This window comes from Elephas maximus, chromosome 11, assembly GCF_024166365.1.
Source record: "Elephas maximus indicus isolate mEleMax1 chromosome 11, mEleMax1 primary haplotype, whole genome shotgun sequence".
In the NCBI taxonomy this organism is placed as follows: domain Eukaryota; kingdom Metazoa; phylum Chordata; class Mammalia; order Proboscidea; family Elephantidae; genus Elephas; species Elephas maximus.
In genome coordinates, this window is record NC_064829.1 from 95,615,734 (window position 1) to 95,628,126 (window position 12,393).

General features: G+C 40.0%; 2 protein-coding genes across 2 annotated transcripts in view; both read right to left on the reverse strand.

Moving 5' to 3' along the window:
• LOC126086053 (zinc finger protein 613-like) overlaps positions 1-12,393 on the reverse strand; it is a 178,171-nt gene that overhangs the window by 70,031 nt on the left and 95,747 nt on the right. The window lies entirely within an intron of this gene.
• LOC126086038 (zinc finger protein 432-like) overlaps positions 1,212-12,393 on the reverse strand; it is a 45,771-nt gene continuing 34,589 nt past the window's right edge. The window contains 3 exon segments of the mRNA XM_049902022.1: positions 1,212-2,301; positions 2,303-2,413; positions 2,415-4,122. Coding sequence (XP_049757979.1) covers positions 2,031-2,301; positions 2,303-2,413; positions 2,415-4,122 — 2,090 coding nt within the window. The 3' untranslated portion in view covers positions 1,212-2,030.

Genomic DNA, 12,393 nt, shown 5'->3' on the forward strand with positions numbered 1-12,393 from the left:
CCCTTTGAAATCCCTGAGGTCATGGCCATGCCTTTTGAGAATGAGGCAGAGCTCAGCTTCTTGTATTGTCTCTTCAGCTTCTGCTACCTGGTTTCCTGGCCTCTCGGCTCTTGGGGACTCATGTTGGCATTTGCCCTGCTGGGGCAAGTGTTCAAAGCTCTGAAGCTCCACTGATAAGTACCTGGAGGCACCCCACTCCGCCAGGAAGGCTCCCACGCACAGGCACTCAGCTCTCTCCCTCCATGGGTCAGCTCCAGTGCCATCTCCCGCTGGTCTCCTGGTTCTGCTGCTGTTGCCGCTTCTCTATCGCTACAGGTTCTCTGCTGCGCTGGTGCTCTGCTGCTGTCACAATTCTATCCACTCACAGTTTTAAAACGGCTTCCACATTTTAGGTATCTGTTAGAGTAGGACCCCACTCCTGGTACCAAATTCTTAGTCACCTAGTGCTGCCATAACAGAAATACCACAAGTGGACGGCTTTAACAAAGAGAAATTTATTTCCTCACAGTAAAGTAGGCTAAAAGTCCAAATTCAAGGTACTGGCTCCAGGAGAAAGCTTTCTCTCTATGCTGGATCTGGAGGAATGTCCTTGTCCTCAATCTTCCCATGGTCAAGGAGTTTCTTAGGTGCAGGGACTCTGGGCCCAAAGGATGCACTATGTTTTTGGTGCTGATTTCTTGGTGGTGTGAGGTCCCCAACTTTCTGCTTGCTTCCCTTTCATCTCTTGAGAGGTAAAAGGTGATGCAGGCCACACTCCAGGGAAATTCACTTGACCTTGGATCAGGGGGGTGACCTGAGTAAAGGTGGTGTTACAATCCCACCCTTTCTCAACATAAAATTACAATCACAAAATGGAGAACCACCACACAATAGTGGGAATCAGGGCCTAACCAAGTTGATACACATATTTTTCGAGGGGACATAATTCAATCCATGAGAGGCCCTATAGGACAGAGTAGAACTGCCTCATAGGGTTTCCAAGGACTGGGTGGTAGATTTGAACTGCTGATCACTGTGCCACCAGGGCTCCAGGATGGTTAAGGACCCTTAAAAGTAGTCCTTACTCCAAGAATCTATAGGTAGTGCCAATGATTAACAGATTTGGCTGCAAACCCGAAAAGATTGCAGGTTCAAGTCTACCCAGAGGTGACTTGAAAGAATGGTCTGAAGATCTACTTTCAAAAATTCAGCCATGGAAAATCCTAGGGAGCAGAGTTCTACTCTTACACATGGGGTCACTATGATTGGCAATCTATTCAATGGACAGCAAATTGACATAAGAAATTTTCAAGATTTTCTAACTCCTGAATATTCTAATTTAAACCCCTTGTACCAGTTACTCCATGTCTATTTCACCTAATGTAGACATTGCATCATCCTTTGACTAGGTTACCTATAATCCAATTAACTCAATGCTCTCTCCAAGAGGGCATGGACTCTTTTCGATTCACCACTGTATCCTCAGCTCCTGGAAGCAGGGCTAGGCACAAAGGCAGTATATGACAAGTGTTCATTACATGAAAAAAATAAACTCAGTTGAACACTTTTGTTTTTTAGGTCTCTCTGCATGACTGAAAGTTCTAAAATTGATGGTAGACATTCTGGTTTTCAACTGTTCCTTCACACTGATCTGAGGGAAACTCAACTGATACATACGTGCTCAAATCCCACCAACACAACATTGCATTTTTGCCACCAGCCACCTCCTAGGGCTTTTTTCATTAATAGCAACATTCAAAACACTGATTATCTTTTGTTTTAAAAACACAGTTTTTATTTCCTCCACTGACATTAACGTACACTTTCATTCATTTAATTGGCACAATAGAACAACTGAAGCTTATGTGTTCATGGTAGCGTCAGATTATGTCATGATATCAAAGCATATATTTATGTAGGATGAGCGTACCAGGCTTTCCCAGTCTCTGCATTCATTATGGTTTCCCTCAGGATACACTTTGTAGCTGTACAATGAGGCAAAAATTTTTGCTCAGACCTCTTCCCCAGTGTTTGACTTTATCCTACCTGTTTTATGTGACATAAAATAAGAGGTAATTGATCAATGAAGGCACTGTAACATTTGCTGCATTCATAAGGTTTCTGTGCTGTACAAATTCTCTGTAATCTCCTGAGGGTTCACATCTGGCAAAAGGCTGTCCGACAAGGACTATGTTCCTATCTGTTAGGAACCCAATGGAGTTTACTGGCATCTGAGCTGCCACAGAAGGCATCTGCATACTCACTGCGTTAACAGGGTTTTTCTCCTGCATGAGATCACTGGAATGTGCCTCACCGTGGAAGGTCTTCCACCTTGACTGAACATACACGTTTCTCTCTAGTGTGTTTCTTCTCTAGGGAAGACATATAGGCAAAAGTTCCTCCACACTCACTGCAGCCATATGGTGTCTCTCCTATGAGATCTCTGATGTACAATGAGCTTTGGCTTCTTATCGAAGGCCTTCTCGCATTCACCGCATTTGAAGGGTTTTTCGCCTGTGTGAATTTTCTGATGTAAAATGAGACTTGACTTCTGAGAATAAAATTTTCCACATTCACTGCATAAAAAGGGAGTCATTCCTGTGTGAAATCTCTGATGTCCTATGAGGCATATTTTCTGACTGAAGGCTTTCCCACATTCACCACATACATAGGGTTTCTCTCCAGTATGAATTCGGTGATGAGTAATGAGATTTCCCTTCTGGGTGAAGCCTTTTCCACATTCTCTACATATATAGGGTTTCTCTCCAGTATGAGTTCGCTGATGCACAGTGAGATCTTTTTTACGGATGAAGCCTTTTCCACATGTACTGCATATATAGGGTTTCTCTCCAGTATGAGTTCGCTGATGAACAGCGAGATCAAATTTATGGATGAAGCCTTTTCCGCATTCACTGCATATGTAGGGTTTCTCTCCGGTATGAGTTCGCTGATGAGTAATAAGAATTCCCTGCTGGCTGAAGCCTTTTCCACATTCATGACATATATACGGTTTCTCTCCAGTATGAGTTCGCTGATGAATGGTGAGATTTGTATTCCGGATGAAGCCTTTTCCACATGCACTGCATACATAGGGTTTCTCTCCAGTATGAGTTCGCTGATGAATTGTGAGATCTGTCTTCTGGATGAAGCCTTTTCCACAATGACTGCATATATGGGGTTTCTCTCCAGTATGAGTTCGCCGATGAACAGTAAGATCATTTTTCCGGATGAAGCCTTTTCCACACTGACTGCATATATAGGGTTTCTCTCCAGTATGAGTTCGCTGATGAAAAGTGAGATTAACTTTATGGATGAAGTCTTTTCCACACTGACTGCATATATGAGGTCTCTCTCCAGTATGAGTTCGCTGATGAACAGTGAGATCATTCCTCCGGATGAAGCCTTTTCCACACTGACTGCATATATAGGGTTTCTCTCCAGTATGAATTTGCTGATGAAGAGTGAGACTTGCTTTATGGATGAAACTTTTTCCACATTCACTACATATATGACGGTTTTCTGTCATATGAATTTCCTGATGTTTCTTGAGATGTGATTTACAGTAATAAGCTTTGCCACATTCTGTGCATTTATATGGTTTTTGTCCTTTGTGAGTTGTGTGATGCTCGATGAGCTTGGACTTTTTAAAGAAGATTTCCCTACATACACTACATCTATACGGTTTCTCTCTTGTATGAATGATCTGATGCTCCGTACGGAAAGACTTCCTGATGAAGGCTTCCTTACATGTACTGCGTACACATGGTTTCTTTATTTTGTGAGTTTTCTGATGCTGAATGAGTTGGCATTTAGTGTTACTGGATTTCTGACTCTCACAGAATTTCACTTCAGTATAACGTTGTTCTCGGTCAGCATTGAGAAAGGTTTTCTCATCTCCATTAAGCTCAGCAGAGCTCTTTATCGCATTGCTTCTGCTCTGGTTGAGTACCGTTAAAGTTAAATTTGATTTCACAGCTTTTCCATGTAAGTTAAACATACCATGATTTTCCCTTAAAGGAAACTGATTTTTTTGCCAATTAACAATATTTTCCAACGCGTTACGTTCAGAGCACTGTTCCTGTCTGTCCACCCTGTTTTCGTTCTGCGAGTGCCCAAAGAGATGATCATCAACTCTCCAGATTTCTAGGAAAGAAGAGAACAGTGAATCATTCCATTGTTTTGATTTGCAATGAAGCCATTTTAAAAAATACATTGCAGTAACGTGGATCTTCAGTGACAATCCTCTCATATGAGTGTAAATAAAACACCATGCTTAATGTTCATTGCACAAGGGGAAAAAATACAGTAAAATAAACAACCCAATAGTAAAACGGGTTAGTATAGAAACAAGGTTAGATAATACATAATGAATGAATACAGACTTCGCTGCTTCTTTAAAAAGGCCTTGAAAACATTCAGAGAATGTAAAATAAAAGGAAGTCACTGTGACCCGCAGAACACACAGGTTCTAAGGCTTCCTGATCCCAGCTGGTGAAGAACAGATTCATTCACTCCACAAATTCTTCCTGAAAGACTACTAATCACCAGGAATAGTTGGGTATGTAAAGAATGAAGAATGTGACATTTGGGAGAAAACAATTTTCACACATATATAAGTAAAGGTGGGGCCCTGGTGGCCCAATGGTTAAGCATTAAGGCTGCTAACCAATAGGTCAACAGTTCAAATCCACCAGCCGCTACTTGGATACTCTACGGGGAACAGTTCTAATATGTTCTATAGGGTTGCTGTGAGTCAGAATCGACTCAACAACATCGGGTTTTGGTACAGTAATGGTAATGTGAACACAAAAACATATTCCTTATGTTTATGAATTCTACATTGTAGCCTGATAAACTACTGAAGAAAAGCAAGGGAAGCCATAATGAAAGTAGCTGTAAATTGTGAAAAGTGCTTTTTATGACAGGGTTGTATTTTATTGCCTATGCAAAGGCATTTGACTGTGTGGATTATAACAGATTATGTATAACATTGTGGGGAATGGGAATTCCAGAACACTTAATTGTACTCTTGAGGAACCTGTACATAGATCAAGAGGCAGTTGTTCAAACAGAAGAAGGGGTACTACATGGTTTAAAGTCAGGAAAGGTATGCATCAGGGCTGTATCCTTTCGCCATACTTATTCAATCTGTATGCTGAGCAAATAATTCGAGAAGCACGACTATATGAAGAATGGGCATCAGGACTGGAGGAAGACTCATGAACAACCTGCATTATGCAGATGACACAACCTTGCTTGTGGAAAGTGAAAACGAGGTGAAGCACTTACTAATGAAGATCAAAGACAACAGCCTTCAGCCTGGATTACACCTCAATATAAAGAAAGCAAATACCCTCATAACTGGACCAAAAAGCAACATCATGATAAAAGGAGAAAAGACTGAAGTTGTCAAGGATTTCATTTGACTTGGATCCACAATCGATACCCATGAAAGCTACAGTCAAGAAATCAAAAGACACATTGCATTGGGCAAATCTGCTGAAAAGACCTTTTTAAAGTGTTCAAAAGCAAAACTGTCACCTTGAAGACCACGATGTGCCTGACCCAACCCGTGGTGTTTTCATCACCTCATATGCATGCAAAAGCTGGACAATGAATAAGGAAGACGAAAGAAAAATTGACACCTCTGAGTTATGTTGTTAGCGAAGAATACTGAATATATCACTGACTGCTAAAAGAACAAACAAATCTGTCTTGGAAGAAGTACAGCCAGAATGCTCCCTGGAAGCAAGGATGGTGAGAGTAAGTCTCACACACTTTGGACATGTTATCAAGAGGGATCGGTCCCTGAAAAGGACATCATGCTTGGTAAAGTAGAGGGTCGGGGAAAAAGAGGAAGACCCTCAATGAGATGGACTGACACAGTGGCTGCAACACTGGGTTCAAGAATAACAATGATTATGAGGATGGCGCAGGACCAGGCAGTGTTTTGTTTCTGTTGTACCTAGGGTCACTATGCGTCAGAATTGACTTGATGGCACCTAAGAACAACAAGAACAGGCAAGAGGTAGAGGAAATGGGGATACATTTTGAAAGAAGGGAAGGCTTGCTGATGAATTCGTTGTTGCCGGGCTGGGGTAAAGAATGTGAGGAGTAAAGGTAAATGAGTAATTTTTTTTTCAGGGTGAGAAAAAAGCGAGGTTAAGTATGTATCAAATGTCCAGTGTTTCCAAATTGCTGTAGCACTCCATTATCTCTAATATCAAATACTCCCGCTCCTCTCAGTACTCTTCCTCTCGTCTCTGCGTTCTGTAATTGACTGCAATGCCTCACAGAGCTCACAAACCGTATGAAGGAAATGGCTCACACAATTTTGGACGCTGGCAAGTCCCAAATCCGTGGATCAAGTGTAGTCTTCTTCTGCCTCACGTGGTTGCAGGAGCTGATGAACCCAAATCAGCAAGTCAGATGACACGTTTTTGACTCACAGGGCTGTGTAAGATGGCAAATCAGGTCAGACAATAGGCTGCTGGCCCACGGGGCTGCAGAAGCTGGTAAATACCAGAATCTAAAGGTCAGACAGCCAGTCGCTGGCTCAACTCCCAAGAACCAGATATAGGATGATGATGAGCTGAACACAGGATTCAGATGCAGAGTGAGAGAGCCTGCCACCAGAACACCCACATACATATACAGACCACACCCAGGAAAGGGCGTGACTTGAGTAAGGGTGTAATCTGAGCCACGCCCTCCTGCAAGGCTGTGATTCAAGATACACCCCATACTAATCCTGCTTCATTAACATATAGACCTAAGGATTTATAGCACAGCAAATGGAGAGTAATTACGTTAGATTACAAAATTGAAGACAGCTACACAATAATGGAAATCATGGCCTAGCCAAGCTAACGAGCAACACCAACCACCACAACTGGTCACGATTACAACCATTGTGTAGTACAGAGTCTGAAGGACTAGGGCTAACCAAAAAACCAAACCTGTTGCCACTGAGTCAATTTCGACTCATAGTGACCCTACAGGACAGAGCAGAAATGCCCCATGTGGTTTTCAAGGAGCAGCTGGTGGATCCAAACTGACCTTTTAATTAGCAGCTGAACTTTTTTTTTTTTTCAATTTTTATTGCCCTTTAAGTGAAAGTTTACAAATCAAGTCAGTCTCTCATATTAAAATTTATATACAACTTGCTATATACTCCTATTGCTCTCCCCCTAATGAAACAGCACACTCCTTCCCTCTACTCTCTCTTTTCGTGTCCATCGGCCAGGCTCTAACCCCCTCTCCCCTCTCATCCCCCCTCCAGACAGGAGATGCCCACATAGTCTCATGTGTCTACCTGATCGAATAAGCTCATTCTTCACAAGTATCATTTTCTATCCCAAAGTCCAGTCCAATCCAGGCCTGAAGAGTTGGCTTTGGGAATGGTACCTGTCTTGGGCTCACAGAAGGTCTGGGGGCCATGACCTCCAAAGTCCTCCTAGTCTCTGTCAGACCAATAAATCTGGTCTTTTTATGAGAATTTGGGGTCTGCATCCCGCTGCTCTCCTGCTCCTTCAGGGCTTCTCTGTTGTGTTCCCTGTCAGAGCAGTCATGGGTTGTAGCCAGGCACCATCTAGTTCTTCTGGTCTCAGGCTAATGTAGTCTCTGGTTTATGTGCTCCTTTCTGCCTCTTGGGCTCATAATTACCTTGTGTCATTGGTGTTCTTCAATCCCTTTGCTCCAGGTGGGCTGAGACTAATTGATGCATCTTAGATGGCCGCTTGCTAGCACTTAAGATCCCAGATGCCACTCTCCAAAGTGGGATGCAGAATGTTTTCTTATAGATTTTATTATGCCAATTGACATTGATGTCCCCTGAAACCATGGTCCCCAAACCCCATCCCCTGTTACGCTGGCCATTAGAGAGTTCATTCAGGAAACTTCTGTGCTTTTAGTTTAGTTCAGTTGTGCTGGCCTCTTCTGTATTGTGTGCTGTCTTTCCCTTCACCTAAAATAGTTCTTATCTACTATCTAGTAAAAACTCCCCTCCTTCTCTCACCACTCTCGTAACCATCAAAGAATATTTTCTTCTCTGTTTAAACTATTTCTCGAGTTCTTATAATAGTGGTCTCACACACTGTTTTTCCTTTTGCAGCTGACTAATTTCACTCAGCATAATGCCTTCCAGATTCCTCCTTGTTATGAAATGTTTCACGGATCATCATTGCTGTTTGTTGATGTGTAGTATTCCATTGTGTGAATATACCATAATTTATTGATCGAGTCATCTGTTGACGGGCATCTTGGTTGCTTCCATCTTTTTGCTGTTGTAAACAGTGCTGCAGTGAGCGTGGGTGTACATATATGTGTTCGTGTAAAGGCTCTTATTTCTCTAGGATATATTCCAAGGAGTGGGACTGCTGGATCATATGGTAGTTTCTATTTGTAGCTTTTTAAGGAAGTGCCAAACCGATTTCTGAAGTGGTTGTACCATTTTACATTCCACCAGCACTGTATAAGTGTTCCAGTCTCTCCACAACCTCTCCAACATTTATTATTTTGTGTATTTTGGATCAACACCAGCCTTGCTGGAGTGAGACGGAATCTCATTGCACTTTTGATTCGCGTTTCTCTAATGGCTAATGATCATAAGCATTTCCTCATGTATCTGTTAGCTGCCTGAATGTTGTCTTTAGTGAAGTGTCTGCTCATATCCTTTGCCCGTTTTTTAATTGGGTTATTTGTCTTTTTGTAGTTGAGATTTTACAGTAGCATGTAGATTTTAGAGATAAGATGCTGATCGGAAACGTCACAGCTAAAAACGTTTTCCAAGTCTGTAGGGAATCTTTTTCCTCTTTTGATGAAGTCTCTGGAGGAGCATAGGTGTTTGATTTTTATGAGCTCCCAGTTATCTAGTTTTTTTCTGCATTGTTAGTAATGTTTTGTCTACCATTTATGCCATGTATTAGGGCGCCTAGCATTGTCCCTATTTTTTCTCCACAATCTTTATCGTTTTAGATTTTACATTTAGGTCTTTGACCCACTTTGATTTATGGTGTGAGGTATAGGTTGTGTTTTATTTTTTTGCCGATGGATATCCAGTTATGCCAGCAAGAGACTGTCTTTTCCCCATTTAACTGACTTTGGGCCTTTTTCAAATATCAGCTGCTCATATGTGGATGGATTTACGTCTAGATTCTCAATTCTGTTCCATTGGTCTGTGTATCTGTTGTTGTACCAGTACCAGGCTGTTTTGACTGCTGTGGCGGAATAACAGGTTCTAAAATCAGGTAGAGTGAGGCCTCCCACTTTGTACTTCTTTCTCAGTACTGCTTTACTTATCCAGGGCCTCCTTGCCATCCATATGAAGTTGATTTCTTTCTCCATCTCATTAAAAAAGTCGTTGGAATTTGGATTGGAATTGCATTGTATCTAAAGACCGCTTTTGGTGGAATAGACATTTTTACAATGTTAAGTCTTCCTATCTATGAGCAACGTATGTTTTTCCAGTTATGTAAGTCTTTTGGTTTCTTGCAGTAGCATCTTCTAGTTTTCTATGCATAGCTCTTGTACATCTCTGATAAGATTTATTCCTAAGTATTTAATCTTCTTGGGGGCTACTGTAAAAGGTACCAATCTGGTGATTTCCTTTTTGATGATCTTTTTGTTGGTGTAGAGGAATCCAACTGATTTTTGTACGTTTATCTTGTATCCTGATTCTCTGCTGAACTCATCTATTAGTTTTAGTAGTTTACTTGAGGATTCTTTAGGGTTTTCTGTGTATAAGATAATGTCATCTGAGATTACAGATACTTTTACTTCTTCCTTACCAATCTGCATGCCCTTTATTTCTTTTCCTAGCCTAACTGCTCTGGCTAGGACCTCCAGCACAATGTTGAATAAGAGTGGTGATAAAGTGCATCCTCGTCTGGTTTCCGATCTCAAGGGGAATGCTTTCAAACTCTCTTAATTTAGGAAGATGCTGGCTCTTGGCTTTGTATAAATGCCCTTTATTATGTTGATGAATTTTCCTTCTCATTTTGCTGAGAGTTTTTATCATGAATGTGTGTTGAACTGTATCAAATGCCTTTTCTGCATGAATTGATAAAATCATGTGGTTCTTGTCTTTTGTTTTATTTATATGATGTATTACACTAACTGTTTTTTTAATGTTGAACCATCTCTGCATACCTGGTATGAATCCCACTTGGCAATGGTGAATTATTTTTTTGACATGTTGAATTCTATTGGCCAGAATTTTGTTGAGGATTTTTGCACCTAAGTTCATGAGGGATATAGGTCTGTAATTTTCTTTTTTTGTAGTGTCTTTCCCTGCTTTTCGTATCAGGGATATGCTGGCTTCATAGAATGAGTTTGGGAGTATTCCATCCTTTTCTACGCTCTGAAATACCTTAAGCAGTAGTGCTGTTAAATCTTCTCTGAAAGTCTGGTAGAACTCTGCAGTGAAGCCATCTGGGCCAGGGCTTTTATTTGTCAGGAGTTTTTTTATTACCTTTTCAATCTCTTCTTTTGTTATGGGTCTATTTAGTTGTTCTACCTCTGTTTGTGCTAGTTTAGGTAGGTAGTATGTTTCTAGGAATTCATCCATTTCTTCTAGGTTTTCAAATTTGTTAGAGTACCATTTTTCGTAGTAATCTGATATGACTTTTAATTTCAGTTGGGTCTGTTGTAATATCGCCTATCTCATTTCTCATTTGAGTTATTTGCTTCCTCTTTTCTTTTTCACTTTGGCCAATGGTTTATCAATTTTGTTAATTTTTTTTTAAAACCAGCTTTTGGTCTTGTTAATTATTTCAATTGTTTTTCTGTTTTCTATTTCATTTAGTTCTGCTCTAATTTTTATTATTTGTTTTCTTCTGGTGCCTGAAGTTTCTTTTGTTGCTCTCTTTCTATTTGTTCAAGTTGTAAGGATAATACCTTGATTTTGGACCTTCTTTTTGTATGTTTGCATTTATTGATACAAAATGACCTCTGGGCACTGCTTTTGCTGTGTCCCAAATGTTCTGATAGGAAGTGTTTTCATTCTGATTGAATTCTATGAACTTCTTTATTCCATCCTTAATGTCTTCTATAACCCAGCCGTTTTTGAGCAGGGTATTGTTCGGTTTCTAAGTTTTTGGTTTCTTTTCCCTGTTTTTTCTGTTACTGATTTCTACTTTTATGGCCTCATGGTCAGAGAAGATGCTTTGTAAAAGTTCGATGTTTTGCATTCTGCTGAGGCTTGCTTTATGACCTAATATGTGCTCTATTCTGTAGAATGTTCCATGTGCACTAGAAAAGAAAGTATACTTGGCAGCTGTTGGGTGGAGTGTTCTGTGTATGTCTGAGGTCAAGTTGGCTGATTGTGGCATTTAGATCTTACGTGTGTATACTAAGCTTCTTTCTAGATATTCTGTCCTTCACTGAAAGTGGTGTGTTGAAGTTTCCTACTATAATTGTGGAGCTGCCTATCTCATTTTTCAATGCTGTTAGAGTTTGTTTTACATATCTTGCAGCCCTGTCACTGGGTGCATAAATATTTATTAGGGTTATATCCTCCTGGTACATTGTCCATTTAATCATTATATAGTGTCCTTCCTTATTCTTTGTGGTGGATTTAAAATTAAATTCTATTTTGTCAGAAACTAATATTGTCACTCCTGCTCTTTTTTGATTGTTGTTTGCTTGATATATATATTTTTTACATCCTTTGAGTTTTAGTTTGTTTGTGTCTCTAAGTCTAAGGTGTGTCTCTTGTAGGCAGCACATAGAGGAATCCTGTTTCTTAATCCATTCTGCCACCTTCTGTCTCTTAATTGGTGCATTGAGTCCATTTACATTCAGCATAATTATGGATACGTGTGAGTTTTCTGCTGTCTTTTTTTTTGTATGTTGCTAACAGTTTCTTTTTCCCACTTAATTTTTTGGGATGAGTAGTTTTTTTTTTATTATTGTTTTTTCCTCTTATTCATTGCTGGTTTTGTTTCTACTGAGTCTGTACTTTTTTCTTGTATTTTATTTTGATGAGTAGGATTGTTACTATCCTTGTTGGTTACCTTAATATTTACCCCTATTTTTCTAAGTTTAAACCTAATTTTTATTTGTTTATATCGCCTTGTCTTCCACACCATATGAAAGATCTATGACTATATTTTAGTCCCTCTTTATTGTTTTAACGTTGTCTTCTTTTAAATAATATCACTGTTTCCCTGTTTTGAACTTTTTTATCTTGATTTATTTTTGTTACTTCCCTATCTCAGTCGACATCTGATTGCTCTGTCCAGTGTTCTAGTCTTGAGTTGATATCTGATATTATTGATTTTCTAACCAAAGAACTTCCTTTAGTATTTCTTGTAGTTTTGGTTTGGTTTTTACGAACTCCCTAAAGTTCTGTTTATCTGGAAATATCCTAATTTCACCTTCATATTTGAAAGATAGTTCTACGGGATACATGAT